The sequence below is a fragment of the Channa argus genome, chromosome 24 (genome assembly GCF_033026475.1).
Source record: "Channa argus isolate prfri chromosome 24, Channa argus male v1.0, whole genome shotgun sequence".
NCBI classification, from domain to species: Eukaryota; Metazoa; Chordata; class Actinopteri; order Anabantiformes; family Channidae; genus Channa; species Channa argus.
The window spans coordinates 2,329,403-2,347,117 of NC_090220.1; the positions used below are offsets into that span (position 1 = coordinate 2,329,403).

Here is a 17,715-nt window from a genome sequence, read left to right on the forward strand (position 1 = left end):
CAGTTAGCATCCCTTGGTTTTCAATTTGTGTCTGTTTGGGTTAGGGTTAGGTATCTGTCCATCACTACAGTTGACGTGCACCTGCTGTGATTTTACAGTAATTCAACAGCAATCACTGTTACTGTTTGAAAAAAAAAAACACTGGTGTTATTGTTATTGTCAGCAAATCCCATAAACCAAAACTAAGAATGTGTTAGTCCATCTCTAATCCTGTGGCTCTCAGCCCTAAATGCATTGGTTCCTACTAGGAATGTAAATCTTCGACAACAGTCGTGTTTTTTTTTTGTTTGTTTGTTTGTTTGGTTTTTTTTGGCATTTTTACAAAATGCTACATAATTTTTCAACAGCTGGTCAATGTAATTGTTTGCAAATGTGTTTCAGAGTAAATGCAGCATTTGTTGGAGACTATTATCAGCTGTGTATTTTCAGCTGTGGATTAATAAACATTCGGTGCTCCAGTATTTATAGCAGCAGAGCAATGAAACTGCATCTATCAACGATGCACACATCATTTCCCACGCTTAAACTGTATTCAAAAATATAAAATGTGCCATGAGACCTAATGCAATCTTCAGTCCAGCCTGTGGATGAATATATTATAGATCGATGGAGAGATAAAAGCTGAATTTTTTTATATTTATTTTGAATTTATTTCTTTTATTTAATCACCTTATTTATTGTGTTTGCTAGGTTTAGTTAGCTTTCCCTTGTAATACTTGTAGTTAATGTCTTGTAGTGTCTTGTCTTAGCGTTAGTGTCTAATTATGATGAGACTTGAGACTTTAATAATGACACCTCCCGATGTGCTCAACTTGAGAATCAGTGCTCAGTGGAGCTGTAACTGCTTATGGCAAGAAAATTAAATGTTTTTTAACACTACAACACTGTAGCTGAAAACGAATTAAGCCATAACCATAATGAGCCATAATGACTTTTAGTGCGTGAGTGTGGAATAAAAATAGTTCTGCACAGATGTGTTGCCTCACTGACTGAGCCATCTATAGTAAACTGTAAAATCTGAACAGCACAGCAGTGTAAAATTCTAGCAGATGTCAACAAAACCTGTGCAGTCTTTTGCCCTCTCAGCAATTCTACCTTAAGTAGACCTCTGGATATTTTCTAAGCTCTGCTGATGTAAGAATGTGTTCTTCAAAGTGTGTGGAAATGATGGAGCGAGTGTGACTCCAGACGTCACTGAGTGCTGCTGTATGCATTTGCAGTGCTGTGTGTTCCACTTGTGTTGAAGTGCACAGTGTTGACTGCAGAGAGGAACGTCTGACGGTCATAAAATTAGAAAAACATCAACAGCCACAAAACTCCTAAAACAGCTTACACTACATATGGGACTGTTGTGTAGGTGTAGAGTGTTTATTCTTTCAACACCAGACGACAGTAACTGGAGACTTAAATATGACACACAACTATGAGAAAACAGAGAAGTAAAGCATGTATCTGTTTTAGCTAATTGCAGTAATTTTGCAGATAAGCCTCTGGCCTCTGCCCAGCCTCCACACAGAGTGGGGAAGTTAGTAATTCCCTGTGAGGGTTTTGAGCAGGGCCTGTGCGTCTCTGCACAAAGCCTTAAGGCAGTATTATGTAATCTACCAGCTGGATTACTGGTGGATCGGTGCGAGCCTAGGGGAGCCACATCATGTCCTGACCTGAACTATCTATGGAAGCACCTTTTAATTGAACCAGTTTCCCACAAACAACTGATTTACTATCTCTGCAGTATAGGCTGCCTATTCAATTATGCTAAAACAAAATGCAGATATATTAACGGCTGCTTGAATTCTCAACTCTTAATTTGATTTCTAACTTCAATTTGTTAAATGTAGTACAGTACTCAGAGCCTGGAGGTAGTTAGCTTAGTTTATCACAAAGACTGGAAGCAGCAGGATGTATCTTCAAAAATGGACAAACTCCATGAGACTTAGAAAGAACCTCTTTGGTGGCCGGCTGTCTGCTTTCTGCTCCTGGACAGGTAATGAACAGGGGGTTTTAAATTATTAAATATGTTTATGTATATTATAGCTAACAGGTTTAAAGGGCAACTTCACCAATTTTCAACTTGCTCACATTAATGCTTTTAAACTTCCCTATGACTTCCCCATTTTAAAATATTTCTCAGGTTCTAGCTGAATAACCCTTCCAGATGACATTACACGGAGGAGTTTTTCATCATTAGGAATTAAGACAATGTCATCTGGGGGAGCAGGTTCACAGTGATCACAAACAACACAACAACATAATGTGAACCAAATGTTCCTCCAAGCGATGTCTTCTGGAGGCATTTTTTGGCTAGAAGTAGACAAATATTTTAAAATAGGGAATTCGATGGGAAGTTTAATGGTATTTATGTACATGTACTACAAAAATACTACAAGTTTAAAATCCGCGAAGGCATCCTTTTATTATTACAGCTTTTATTATTAAAAAAAAATAATGTTCTGTCCACAGGTCTCATTACAATAAGGTGTGACTATAGCTCAGTTAGTAAGGCAGTCGTCCATGGACCACAGAGTAAGTGGTTCAATTCCTGGTCCCTCCTGGCTATGTGTCAAAGTGTCCTTGGGCAAGACACCTCAAGTTGCTCCCAGTGGGTGACCTGAACACCTTGCATGGCAGCCACCACCTTCAGTGAGTGTGTATATGAATATGAGAATGAGAAGTGACATTTTATCCAAAGCTCCTGTAAAGAGCATTGGATAAAAGCGCTATATAACCAGCAATTTACAATAATACAATTGACCCTTGAACACGGTTGTCATGGAGAACAGGCCAGTCAAAGGTGGTGCAATAATTCATGCTAAATTAGCTAAATTTAGAGTGCAGGTGGTGTTTTTGGTTTTTACTACGGTGTTTCATTCTTACCTTCTGTTAGCAGCATAAGTAAGAGCTGGTTAGATTTTTCTTGCAGAAATGTACCTTGGGATTTGTATTAGAAATGGTGTGAGAAATTGACTGCCTTATAGTCATGTGACCCACAGGTTCCACTTGCCCATCTCTGTTCTTTTTACCAGCTTTAAAATTTTGACATTTTTCATTTTTGACTTTCTGGACTACAGTATGGGCTAAGATGTGAGCTTCTCTGCATTCAGTTCATGGACCACGAAAATGTTTACATTGTGTGAACAAGAAAGCTGGACACACTGGAGCCACAGCAGACCAGAAGAGCTTCTGCAAAAGTGTCCATAATGCTGCAAGGGAGAAAAGAGGACACTGCACACTTTTGAAGGTCACTGCACTTCCAAAAATGGGGCCTCTCCAGAGCTGAAATTAATTAAGGAGCCTGTTTTAGAGACATCAATGTGAGCCACTGCTGGAAAGACTAGTGATCCTCTGTTCTTTACAGTCCAGTATTACAGAGTTATGAACTATGAACTGACCATGAAATGCTGTTGTAGCTGGTGATGGTTAAGTACTTTTTGGGACTGCATACCACTATTTGCGATATTCCTTTTGACTGTAACCATATTAACCACAGCCTTTTTCTTTTGTATATTAACTGGAGCCTGTTGGTACAACACTTTGATTCTTGACAAATTAAGTACTATCTTAAAATAATTGCTATAATGGCAAAATATCGTACAACATCAAACACAACATCGTGAGATATGCGGTGATACTATAAATCTCTGTACACAGAACATGTAACAACTTACTACAATGAAATTATCCATGAATGTTTACATTTTTTTCTTGATTAAATAGTTTGTTGTTTGGTTTAGAAATAGAGGAAAACTGAAAAAATTATCATCACAGTTTCCTGAAACACAAGATAATGTTTGACCCCCAGTCCCAAACCCTTTAGATACAGTATTGATTTTACTAATATGTTAAGAACAAGAAGCCTTAACCAGTTATCAAAATAACTGCACATTAATTATGTAAAGAGTAATCGATTAATAGACTACCGGCTGCAATTCTAATTGAGTTTGCTACAAAGATCCAATATAAAAGTAGAAATTGCAAATAAACAAAAAGCTTAGTAGCCCAGAACTACAGTTAGTGGATTGGCAGTGCAGTAAAAAGAGAAACTGCAGTTTGTTTCCTGTTTCAAACTGATTGTTAAAACAGGAAACATGACCATTTAATAACCTTAACTGTGTGTTTATTATATTAACTGTGATGACAAAGGTCCCCTAACCGTATCAAAATATTATTTTAACCCTCAACCTGTATTTAACCCTAGCAAATGCTCCTATGAGAGAGTAAGGACAAACAGTCTCCATGCTTAGGTTACAGTAGCCTACTTGTTAGGTGCAGAGAGTCTAGAACAGGGGTCTCCAACCTTGTTTCCCCTGAGAGCTACTTTTACAAATTAAAATTGGCTGAGAGCTACTCATGTCTGGTGACATTTATTTTGATAGCTTATTTCAACCTAAAGAAAGTGATAAGCTGTTTTCCTCAACCTTTACAAAATGTTGGAGTCCACAACTCACATTTTGAACTAATACATTACAAAAAATATTTTTCACATTTTGCATGTAGTGTGTCTGTATGTATTTCTTTCTATTGTATTCTCTTACTGGTATGGGCACCAGCGGCAGCTTTGTGCATGCACAACCCATTTCATTTGAAGTCTGAATGCAGAGGAGGGGTCAACATCTCCTGCTCTGACTGCAGCTGGGAGGGGCTGCTGTGCGCTGCGTGAGTGCTTTGGGATGTGGGAGGGGCCTACAGCAGCAAACGCTGCTCGTTGAGAAGAGTGAGAACGATAAGTGCTTTTAAGTCGGTGAAAAAGAGTCACTAGAGTGGTCTGAATATTCTTTAAATATAGTGATAAAGTCGCTAATTTGGTAAGACTGATCACCGCTGGCTCATCAAGCTTGACAGCAGAGCACTGTTTGATTGTCAACTAACTGTCAATTAATCATTTTGTGTCAGAAGGGGGCAGGACACTTTTGAATTTGATTGTATATACATGAATGACCGCTCAAATCTGACTAATCATGTTTTCAAATGTATGTAGGATTCATTAACCCTTTGGCGAACTACTGGGAAAGTGGTTGCAAGCTACCGGTAGCTCGCAAAGGATGTGTTGGAGACCCCTGGTCTAGAGATACACTAGAGAACACTGCATTTAAATCCCCAGTGACATTTTTATTATCAGTAATACTGCAACTAAATATCCAGCCTTGGAATGAAACAGTATGTCATATATCTTGCCTCATAATGTAAGTAGTGACCCTATGAGCGATTCAAAGGGTCACAATTTAGACATGTCTGCAGACTGAGCACTGTAGAATTTTATATGCAGCACAGCTCAAAAATAGAGAGTTGAAAATGACTTTAGAAATATAGATATGAACAAATATGGAACGAACTAAGTTAGGTTACAATGATGTAAGTAAATGCGGTGTGTTTGCTCTGCTCAAAAACTCATTGTTGTTTAATTCACAAGTTAAAATCACAAGTTGGAATTTCCTTTTGTAAGCTAGCTGTGCAGTTGATTTTGATTTGACAATTAATTTGTCGAGAAAACAATATATTTTCAATAAACATAAAAAGAAAAGTCGAATAAGAGCCTTTATTGTGTTCCAGAAGCTGATTTTATGGCAGAAATGAAATTATGACTTCCTATACTGTAAGACAGCACCGAGGATGTCATGAGGACTTGATACTGCTCATCCAGAGCTACACAGCATATTATACTGATTTTCACAGGCTGAACCTGTTGTGAAAAAAGGGGATTGTCCCTTTAAATGAAATATTGTGCGTTACGTTGAAGCAGCATAATGGCACATGTACTTTTTAGTCCCAGTCGTGTCTGTGTGAAGTTTGCATATTCTCTCAGTATTTGCATGGTTTCCCTTTGGGTGCTTTGCTTTCCTCCCACAGCTCTGTTGAACAGGAGACTCTAAAATACTCATGAGTGTAAGTTTGGCTCTCTGCCGTCTCCTGAGAGCATGCTCAGACAGCTTTAACTCCCCAGTCATAGGACAGTTTGAAAGATGAAACACCTCACTGTACATACAGTCCAAAACCATAGATGTCTGTAGACAATACCAATTTTTATCTCTTCAGACAAAAAAGATGTATTAAAACACAGAAATGAATAATAACAACGCAAAAATCAAACTAAATAATGGAAAAAGAACACTTGACTGTCTTTATTGTTATTTTTGTTGCTTGTTTGGTCTTTAAGATGTTGGGAAGCTGGGACGCCTGAATGTTGCTTTAATAATTATTCAAATTATGTGATTGCAAAAATTGTTGGTGATCAATTTTCTGATGATCTACTTAATGATAAACTTGGAGACAGTTACAGTACATTAAATATGTTTATCAAGGGACTACTAGTTTTATTCAAATGCCTTCATGGCACAATCAAAGGGTTCATTATGCTAATGTTGCAGAGTGGAAGGTAACATTAATGTGTATAAAACTTGTGTGGAAATCAAATACTGCAGTCCTCAACAACTGCAAGTGGTGGTGGTCAGCAGTAACTGAGACTGCCCTCCGTGGTAATCCCGGCGAGACACTCTGATTAAGGGATTACTCGTGCAACTAATTTCAAAGACTGGGATAGACCATACCAGGGCTGGGAGGCACAGAAGAAAGGAAACTGTATGGATGACTGACTGAGAACACAACCCGAGTCACAATGGGGATAGATGGATGTTAAACATGCTGAAGATCTGCACTCTCACAGTGCTTCCAGTGTGACTTTGTTTTGTATGCATTACCAGGACTGTGTTTTTCTAAGACAGAATAACTGAAAAGTCACGGAAAAATCCTTTAACGAGAAACGGACGGTGAGAGAGAGAGAGAGAGAGAGAGAGAGAGAGAGGCTGTGAAACAGCTTCAATTTTCACATGTGCTCTAGAAAGCCACACAGTTACTTCCCAGAAGCCCCAGAGGATGCATATCTCCAGAGAGATCCAATCTCCTGCCTTTATGTTGCTCTGATTAAACAGTGAAACGCCAGTGAACAGACAGATGGTACGAATACACTTTCAGTGCTGGAGCGTATGTTTACTTTAATTTAAAGCTCGGTCTGCTCCCAGTGATTCTTCATGGAGAAAGGCAGCTATCACAGAGTGTGTGTGTGTGTGTGTGTGTGTGTGGGGGGGGGGGGTATGTTGTCTTTTATATATATTGAATATATATATATTGAATGTGATGAGAGCTGCATTCTTAGTCTGAAAACTAGTTCATCTCAAAAGGAGGTCACTTCATTCTGAGACATTACATGTGGGACTTCAGTGGATGGTCTGATTTGTCTGCTGTAAAGTGGAAAAATCATCTAACATTTACTCACTAATGATAAAAAAAAACACATGGACTGCAAATTTATTTGCATCCAGTGCTGTAGTAAGACAGAGTACATTCCTCACATCACATAAGAGCACCTTGCTACTGAAGTGTCCGCTGAGGGTCTGACCTTTGATGTTCTAATTAAAGCAGAAAGAGTAACATATTGTCAGATGTGCTCAAGAGACTGCTTGAGGCTGAGGCTGGTGGTTGAAGACTAATGGACCTTTTTTATTAAAAGCAAAGCTACTACAAACCACTATGTCACACAATACCAGGGACCTTTGTGATTCTCCATTTGTCTCTCCCCTCATATCTATGGTACCACAGTTGACTCTCTGATAAAGCTATTGAATCAAAAAACAAAAAAGATTTTAAAAACATTTAAGAAAAAACTACAGTCCTAGTTCTCACCATTGCTTCATCAGATTTCCACCATTTCTTTGCAAATAAAAAATAATGACAAACCTTGTTTTATAACCTGCACACATTTTTGACATTTCTGACTGAGGGAAAATGGTCAACAACATCAATCATGACCACGAAATATGCAGAGCTTTTCCAACCTTTAAAGCAAAAGATGGACATTTTAAAAATCGTGTTTGGTTTGGGGTGGAGACTCACGGCCAGCATAAACTTCCCTTTTACACCCCCTTGACCATATTTGTTACTTCCGTTGATAAAAATTTGCACTAAGTGAATGTGCTTAAATTTAATTTTGATGAGAAAAAAAAATTATGGAATGTTTTGCACTAACCTAGAAATTTAAGTAGATTGGCTGGTCGTTTCTCTGTTTAGCTAAACTTGCTGGTTAATGGGCCGATGTGACAGTGGTATCACTCTTCTCATTTAAAGCAGATGTCAAAACAGGGCTGATTGTGGGTGCTGCACATTTCCTTTTATGCTTCATTTGGTGTTGCCAAGTAGATTTTCTTGACAGATAACTGGCACACTTATCAACACCACACAGATAAAAGTGCGTGTGGACATCTGTGTAGTCAAACTACTTTATATTTGTTTGTGGAGCATTATTTCATAATTTCAAATAAATATATATATATCAAATAAATGTATAGTGCAACTGGAATTGTTACTTCTACCTTAGTGTCTTGCTGGGTTGACCATCATTTGGATCTCATTAAATTATCTTTAGTTCTTTTCAGGTTGACTGGGTTTATGGGTTGTCCTTGGATCAGGTCTCCATTTCATGAGTTTTTATACACATCAATTTCAGGCAAGTCTGTCACACGTCCGAATTGGATCTGTTTGAGACCTGTGACATAAAACTTAGATCATATAAAGTATCATTTGAGCTTTACTCACAATTTGATCATTTATCTGCTGGAACTGTTTTCTTCAACACTTTACAAAAGTCACCCCACACACCTTTAACGATCTCTTTGTGAATTAGTCTTCTGCATTACTACAGTGTTCTCCTACATTAGACCATCTGTGATCACAACAGAATTATAAATAATGACAGTTTCAAGTGGTGCACAAATGGGACATTGGACACGATTATAATTCCAGAGGGATTTGAGTGATAAAACATGTTTCTCTGTAACTGAGGCATGTTGGACTTCTCCAAATTACAAAGGATTGTTCATAGGAGACAACGCAGTCCCCAGCCTATTACTCATAAAGCCAGAGGCCTGTATGTGTATTCCCTCTTTTTACTTTACTCCACAGAAATCAAACACATCAAAGAAACACAATGCAGTTTAAACAAAAGCTGCCTGCTGAGATTTGACCTTAATTACTGAAGGACTTAAAAGCTGGCTAAAACACAGACGTTGTTAGTGGCTGTGATTATTGGGTAGAAGGACAAACATGATCTTTTATGCCTATTTAGTTATTTTTCATTAATTAGTACGCATTTATCAATTAGTACACATTTATTATTAATCCGCGTTAGCTTGTAGAGAACATTTTCATTTGTGATCAGATCTTATACTATTTTACTTCCTGAGATGTATTTATTGCTCATTAATTAAACTGTCTTTATTCTGTACGGATTGGTCTCTTTTACTAAAGCTGAAAAGCTCACTAGATTTAAGAAGTACCATTTACATGTGGAAATAGCCCCTAGAGAGTGGGAATGATATGTGAGTATGTGGGCAGGTGGACGTTAATGATGCTATACACGTCTGTATTTGCAGTATTTCCTTTCTCCTGTGCAGCATCCTACTTCTGCTGGATGGCCTGAGGGAAGTCCTCATTAATAAAGCCCTTGAGAGGTTTGCTTGTTCCAAACAAAGCAAGCCTGTCCTTGAACAAGACCAGAAGACACGATCTTAATGTTGATTTAAACAGTGTAAGTGGGCAGTAGAAAAATTATTTAGGAGCATTTGGGAGTCAAACATCAAGGTGATTTTGTTTTCTGTTAAATCTTAAAAAAAAAGGGAAAAGTATATTTTTGGTAAAAAATAACAAATGTTCCCAGCCTTAGGTTGAACACTAACTCAGTCTAATTACTAGAAGTGGAAATTAAAATATAGTTTTGCTAATTCCATTCACTGTTTCATTTGTTGACAAAATTTGGTGTCACTAACTATGCAATACATTCACTTTATTTCCTACTTAGAGACGATTTTTTTTTTTTACCAGTCCACTACTATGTGAATGCACACACTGTTAGCTTAGTCACGAATAAGCTCCACTGCTAAATCCTACTGCTTCAGTCACTGGCGATAGTGACTCTGCATATGATCAGTTCAGTTTCTACATGCCAAGCTGCGACACAACATGTGTGTCCGTGCTTCTTAATAAAAAGGAGACATCATTTATATTTAAAAAACAGTCTGCGGAAACACATTGGGATCATCTTCTAAAATAGGGAAGGAAAAACATGGGGGCCAAAAAAAAGAACGTGGATAATTGTAATATAAGATGGTAAATGCATATCCACAGCAGCTCTATCAATACAACACCACAGTCACTGATGATGCTGCAGTTGTACACTGTGGTTTATTCTTTAATACACCCATCACAAGGAGCTCTTCTAACACCGCCTACTCTTCTAATGGTGTCTGTGTGTGTTATTGTGTGTGTGTGTGTGTGTGTACATACTCGAGTACATCATGTGTTCTGGAGGAAGCCGGATGTGCCCCCTAGTTCTTTACAGCTGTGGGAGACATTTCTGTTTAATGAGGTCTAGAAAGGCTCTCCCCTCAATTACGATCTATCAGCTCTCAGCATGTGTGCATATGTGTGCATGTGTGTGTGTGGAGGGTCATTTCACTCCCCCTCTTCAAGTCATCAGCAATCAGTACAGACAGTGATATCACACTACTGTTGAAGTGCTTTTATACTCTGCAATTTTAAAATTGTGCATGAGATGTATTGTACATTACATTTGAATTCAAATCAACAGACTGAGGAATGCCACGATCCATAAACGTCCTAGGCTGATCTGCAAATCATCGTAACTCTATATGCCACCAAGATGATTTAGTTGTTGTTGAATAATCTTTCGCAGTGTTTCTCACCCAAACCCATCTTTGACTCACACAGGGGCTGAATGCATCTCCTATTGTTGAATGCATGCCCTTCTTGGCACATTACTGTTGCTAATGATTTAGAAAATAATAGCGTGAAACCAGGATGTGAATCGCATTGGCCACATCCTGTACGTACGTGAAATAAACAAAAAAAAACCCAAACAAACCTAGATCCACTCGTACAAAAAACAGATACTTGGGGAAGTTGGGGGGTTCTCTTAATTACGAGTTCAAATTGAGTTCTGCTATTAATTACAAATGAAACAATATGATGTGAATTCACTATTAGTGCCCCACTCGGCACCAGCAGCACAAGGATACTGCTTGGCGGCCAAATTATTTGCGTCCATAATACTGTCCTTTAAAAATGTATTTGAACATAGTAACACTTGCATTTACACCTGCCAATACACACACACAGGAGTATGGTATAATACAATGACAGGTTATAAACTACAAACTCCACAGAGGGAATTTATAAAAAGTAATCTAAGTTCTGTCCTTAACCTCTAATAGTATCCAAATAATTGTGTTATGTTATCACTGCTAAAAACTTATTACAATAAGAAATTAATGAAAACATACAAGGCCTTTGGCTAATTATTTCCAACTGGCTCCTGGGCCTTTTAGCAGGCAAATGTTTGGAATAGTAACAATCAAGAGTCGTCTCCCTTCAACAGATATAGGGTGTGTGTGAATGTGGAAGTTATTCATTGCCAAAGTGCTTGCGTACAACACTCAAAGAGCAGATGTGGAAATGCTGTGTAGAGACGGTAACAATGCAGCAATGCAGTTTATTATTTGTTAAATTCTTTATATCATCACATGCAATACCAAGATAGCAAGGTATATGTAAGGTGGTGGCTCACCTGTCAGTACACTTCTCAGAAAGCAAAAAAGCAAGATAATATTAATAATTGTTTTTGTTGTGGTTGTTATTATTATAATTATAATAACTTCTTGCTTTTAATGACAAAATGCTTTTGACTTTTACTTTCCATTGTTTCCTTAATGTTTGTTGCTGGTGCAGCAGAAAATATAACTGGCATTAGCTTTTGCAAATGCATATTTTGCAAATCCTGTTGAAATTTTAAGCTTTGGAGACTTTATTTAATTTAACTAGGATTAAATAGCTGTGTCTTCAACACACAACCACTTTGACAGGACCCCCCTTGGCAATATCTTTCTTGCTGTACATACCTGATATGGTTACAGACATCTACAATCTAAATGTGCCATACTTTAATATCTCAGCTAGTTTTATTCCTACAGCAACATACATTTAAATGGAGTACTTTGGAGTGAACCCTCCACACACACACACAGTACACTAAATCACAGTGCATAGGGTAAGTAGACTGCATCCTCTTCTTTTCAGATGTGACTCCCAGCTGCCTGGAGGAAAATGGATTAAAACCTAATTGGCATACAAACACACACACACACACACACACAGTCCACACCCCCAGACTCGTTCTAGCACACCAAGTGCTTCACCCACCCCCTATTAACACACACTCACACACAGAGGGGATCTCTCTACTTGCAGAAGTCTATTATTAGCTGTTCAACCCAGAGACAAACTAATGACACGTTGGGATGAATCACCAGAGCTGTTGCCTCCAACTATCATTACACTCACAGCACAGCTACAGTAGACAGCCATGTAGGATGCTGGCCACCACACAAATGCATATACTATAGCTCTGCTTCAAAAACTGCAACTAAATTACCCATGAATCACTGAGAATTAAGTTTGCAGGTTATCTTGCAGTGGCTCTGGTGTTGTCTACCTGCCATATATAAAGACTGAAACATGCCTGCTGCTGCTGTATTCAGCCTGACTACAAAAAGCCATTTTTCTTATTTCAATGACGCCTGGATGTTACCATGACAACTGGTATATATGATGCAAAGAAATGTCAAACAAACACACACATCAAGTTCTTGTCACATTGTACATTTTCACTGTGTACTGTACAGCAGGCAATGTTAATGCAAGAATAACCGAGATAGTGTCTCAGCTCTGAATGAGAGTTGATACATGATCTTTGTTTCCCTTTACTCCTGTACCAGAGAAGGAGTCTGCAGGTTTGACTCTTGCGAAATACTGCAGCGACTCATATTACATAGTAAAACACTTAAAAGCACACAGAAATATGGGAGATCAGCTGGTAATGTGATGGAATAAAATTCTGCAGCTTCTTTCACTCGAGTTGTTTGTTCTGTCAATCTTAGAGACCAGGGCGCAACATCCCGATCGACTGGTCAGGTGGACATAAAATATACTGTCAAAATGTCAAATAAGTCCTTTAAAATAAATGACAAACTGTTTGATTGGTTCAGGCCCTCTAGAACATGGCCTCCAAAATACATGCAATTTAAGCATTTTCTGATGAGATATTGACAAGATGACATTACAATATATTGATACTATATTGCTTTAGTAGTTTTGTTTAGGCTAAGGCACAAAATCACATAGTTAGATTTAAGGACATGTGGTTTGCAGTATCTTCATGGGTAAACCTGCAATAACAAATTCTAGCTCCTTAGCTGCCACTCTGTTCCTCTTTCTGTTCAGTGTTTGGTGCTGGAGCTCTGAGATTGTAGAGTTTTTCAATTAAAACAGCGTCCCGCTGTGTAAAGACCCTATGCTATGAGGGCAGGAGAAGTGCAGGCTAGACAGCTAAACAATGAATGAAACAATGAAAACTGCAGGTGTTCTGTAGGTTTATCACTACGTGTACCTTTTCAGACCGTCACCTTGTTTTCATATTATTATTTTATATATTGCTATAATCAAAGTAGTAAATACAGGCACAATAAGTCATTCAAATTGTGTATACGATTGAGGAAACATGGTTTGGGTTAAAGTAATTACTTTAATCATTTTGGTTACATATCTCAGTTGCATATTTGATGACGGGTTTGTTTAAGGCTCAAAGCAATCTTGGCTAAAGAACCAACACTGATTAGTGTAATAGAAAACCGTGATCTATGTGAATGGCTTTGTTGACCCATCTATTCATCCTGTGTACATGTTCTACCCACTACTTCTGACTCAAACTGTCTGTCAGAAATACTACACAGCTTTGTTCCATGCACATAAACATACAGTATGTTTTTGGCCATTTCATGAAATTACAGTCTGGAATATTCATGTTCTTCAGGAGATGATTCTTCACCATGAGTTTGGTAAACCTTGGACCTCTAGCATCTCATAACAAAGTACCAGCTAAAAAATGCTGTCAGCGGTCTGCACAAAGCAATAAAAATGTGTTAGCAGCTGGAAGCACTAGTTCTTTTGTTGGGTCTCCCAAGACAAACTGGTCCATGTAGAGGTGCCAACAAGTGATTCATCAGCTCCATCAAGCCAAATGTATAACACACCAACCCGGCGAGAAGAGAGAGACAGAGAGATATTTTACAAGGCAAGCTTTGGCGGTGAGGTGCAGTTATTTTTGTTAGTTTGGCTAATGGCTGCTTTACAAAGCCAGATTGAATGGGCTCCATTTGAATGATTGTGACAACTTGAGCTTTCAGCCAAACCGGGACAGGAGCAGCAGCCACACTAACATTAGGAATCACACACGAACATGACTGGTCTCGTGTGCTTTAGAAAGCTGTAAACTAACAAATGACAGCACCCAGCCATCATGATTGTTTGTGCCATGTTTTAGCATTATTCAACATCAGAAGGCGTTTAGTTGTCAGAAGGAGAGCTGTTAAAAACCTTTTTAGGAACTTTTTGTATTTTCCAATGGTGAGAGAAACACTGAGATGTCTTACTAGCACACTAATATTCTTCATTTTAACCCAAAGGTCCTGCATAGAACTTAAGTAAATGTATTTACATGTTTTCAACAAAATGTGTTTAGAGTATGAAAAATGTATTTATCATGGTAACATGTGAATTCACTAATAGAACTGATTGGCACTTGGATGATGGAGCTACTTTGATTATAAAAATCTGTCATGGATGGGTAGTTCATTTTATAGCATTATAGCATAACAGAATTTTCAGAAAACACAATTAAGCTGGTTAATTTTGTGAATAAAATACCTAGCAGTGATCCCATGATGGTGGAACAAGCTACCAAACTCTGCATGCTCAGCACACCAAATATTCAAAAAACTGCTGAAAAAAAACTTGCATCTCATGAAATGTAAACCCTTTTCTGATCGGACTTCACTTTGCTGTTCTCTCCTTGACGTAGATTTTTGCTTTCCCTGTACCTCACTTGTAAGTCGCTTTGGATGAAGGAGTCTGCTAAATGACTAAATGTAAATGTCAAATGTAAATGTTACTCTAATAAAATGTGTCTAATAAAAATGGTATAGCAAATGTTATCTCAGTACACATCATCGTATTGCTGAACAGTAGGTACTTCTGACTCCTGGATAGGGGTTCCACTTTCTGCTGTCCTTGAGGGGTTCATAGTGAAAAACTGTAGGTGATGATAATGATGCTCACACTCTCTCTGCAGGCAGCTCAGACAAGCGTTAGAGTATGATTGAGATGAAAATGTAATTTAGCCCCATGTCTGTGCTTTATTAAAGTTGGAGTCAGGACATGGTGAGTTCAGCTTAAGATAATAACCATGTAGAACTTATCCACAGTAATTAAGATTGAAGGTAATGGAGAAATGACTAACCTGGCTCTTCCTGCTTTGGAGCTAAAACAGGTTAGTGGCTATGAGGTGCCAGGTTTGCTGTCATTCAGCTTGTACAGAGACTGTATCTGGTAACTCCGCACTACACTAGAGTCTCTGGACTGGGCTGACAGTGTTCATCAGGAAACAGCAGCAACAATAGTGACTCCTCCTAAAACCAAACATTTACATTTTTGCTAGCATGAAACCAATAAACAAGGTGTTCATTTTTTGAGATGTTGGAATGCGTGTTTTTGAACATTTTGAATGTTAAGGCCATGCAGCACACACGATTTAGGGTTATCTTTGTGTCTTTGTGAACGTGTTCCTTTAACATTTTACTACAGCTCTAATAACTCAGACACACTGTTCACAAATGTGGCAGTCACATCCAACGTCATCCTGTTTCCCATTTCATCCATTCAATTTTTATTCTAACACCTGAAGGCATCAGGTGTTTAAAAATTTTGCTATCTCCATCCTCCAGTGTGCTCACTTTCACTGCTGGAGGGCAGACTGACCTTCTGAGACTTATAGACGCTATAGGGTGTGTGTGCAAAGTCATTTACAGACATACATTCATGCAGCAGTCCCCTTGCCAGTTATTGCCCTAGATCAGTGCTCCCACTCTTTTCTTCTCAGCACAGTTTCTGCATCTATTTAGGATTCAAAACCAGGCCAGGCAGCCGAACTGAGGGCAGAGGTAATATCAGTTACAGTCTTTCTGCAAAGTTTGTCCATGTCTTTAAGAGGCTGTGAAATAAAGTGTATGTGTGCATTACTTTGAGCATCATATTTCAGGAAAATAAATTGTGTTCATATATAAAGCTACACCCACCTGGATATATATATATATATATATATATATATATATACACGTTCCTTTAACATTTTACTACAGATCTCCTAACTGAGAGACACTGTTCACAAATGTAGCAGTCACATTCATTATATATATATATATATATATATATATATATATATATATATATATATATATATATATATATATATATATATATATATATATATATATATATGATGAAATATATTCAATACAATGTTCTACTTTCATTTGCAGCCTTTTTAGAAGAATAAAACCGAGAAACACGGCTGTCATTGGAAGGTTTGAGTATTTTACCGAACTACAAATATTTCCAAGACATCGAATTTCAGTCTGTACCAGTTCATCCGCATCTTGGATTTTAGAGCGTAAAGATCAGACTAACGACTGTGGCTAATAACGTAACTGCTGAGGTTATTTTTAGCCTGCGTAAAGATACGCTCAGCAGTGATCTCGATGGCGTCCTCCTCCTACACAATGATGACGTCGTTTTGTTACGCAAAACCAGGGGTTCACCTTTTGTAGACCTCCAGCTCTGTCACCGCTGGCGTAAATGTGTGGCACGAAATGCCAATGCACAACAGCCTATGCATAGATAATAAAGCTCGTCGAGGCAGCGCCGATGCGTGTCAGCTTTTAACTTCTGCTTTTACTTCAATTCCTCATAACGTTTCACTTAAAGACACTGTCCTGGACACACCCAGCAATGGCATGAAGCAGGTTGACGGCATCCTGACAAGCAGCCCACGGGCTGTCAGTGCTATCTGTTGTGGAACCAGCGAGGGTCGCAGCCCGTTCACCTTAGCTCTCCACAACGCATTGAAAGCCAAAACCTGTGACTGTTGACTGTTACACTGTGACACACACGGAAATAAGCACATGTCAAGACAGAAAGTGGACACTTAACTATTTGTAGAGGTGTTGGAGACACAGGTCGAGGCATTCCCCCTCCACCTCGTCCACTGACAGCAGGTCCGTCAAGGGGCGCATCGGCAGCGGGTCGCTCTCCTGCAGAGGCAATTTCATCTCCCGAAGAAAGAGCTCCAAGAACCGTCGGAAGGTTTTCTCCTCTGCTGCAGAGCTGGCCATCATTTCTCATTCCTGGACAGACAGAGACAGCTCCGCCCGTCAGTACACTAACTTGCCGGTCTAAGAAGAAGAAAGTCAGTACACTAACCAAGATAGTTTTGCTTTCAGCGCACGAGCAGACTACCCGAATTAATGTGTACTACCGGAGAAGCAGGCTCGTTCACTACAGGTGTGTCTGAAAACAGCGGACCGGACTAGCCTACGGTAACACAAGCGGATGAGCTGTCAGAAGCTGGACTGAGCCCCCATTCAGAGCTGAGCGCGAGCGCGCACCGCGTTATCAGGGATTTCAGATGATCAGCGGGTGGTGACGTCAAAGTAACGATGTCACGAGCGCGCACGTTGCGCTGTCTCCTGTCCTCTGACGTAT

At 38.8% G+C, this 17,715-nt stretch overlaps 1 protein-coding gene across 3 annotated transcripts in view; it reads right to left on the minus strand.

Moving 5' to 3' along the window:
• ppm1e (protein phosphatase, Mg2+/Mn2+ dependent, 1E) overlaps nt 1-17,596 on the minus strand; it is a 38,398-nt gene extending 20,802 nt beyond the window's left edge. Inside the window, exons 1-2 of one of the 3 annotated variants that reach the window (XM_067494096.1) lie at nt 17,489-17,596; nt 17,164-17,405 (exon numbers count right to left, since the gene is read on the minus strand). In XM_067494096.1, coding sequence (XP_067350197.1) covers nt 17,164-17,348 — 185 coding nt within the window. In that variant the 5' untranslated portion in view covers nt 17,349-17,405; nt 17,489-17,596. Of the gene's footprint in view, nt 1-17,163 lie in introns of all 3 variants that reach the window. The other 2 variants (XM_067494097.1, XM_067494095.1) reach the window with 2 other exon arrangements.
• Between the last annotated feature and the right edge of the window lie 119 nt (nt 17,597-17,715).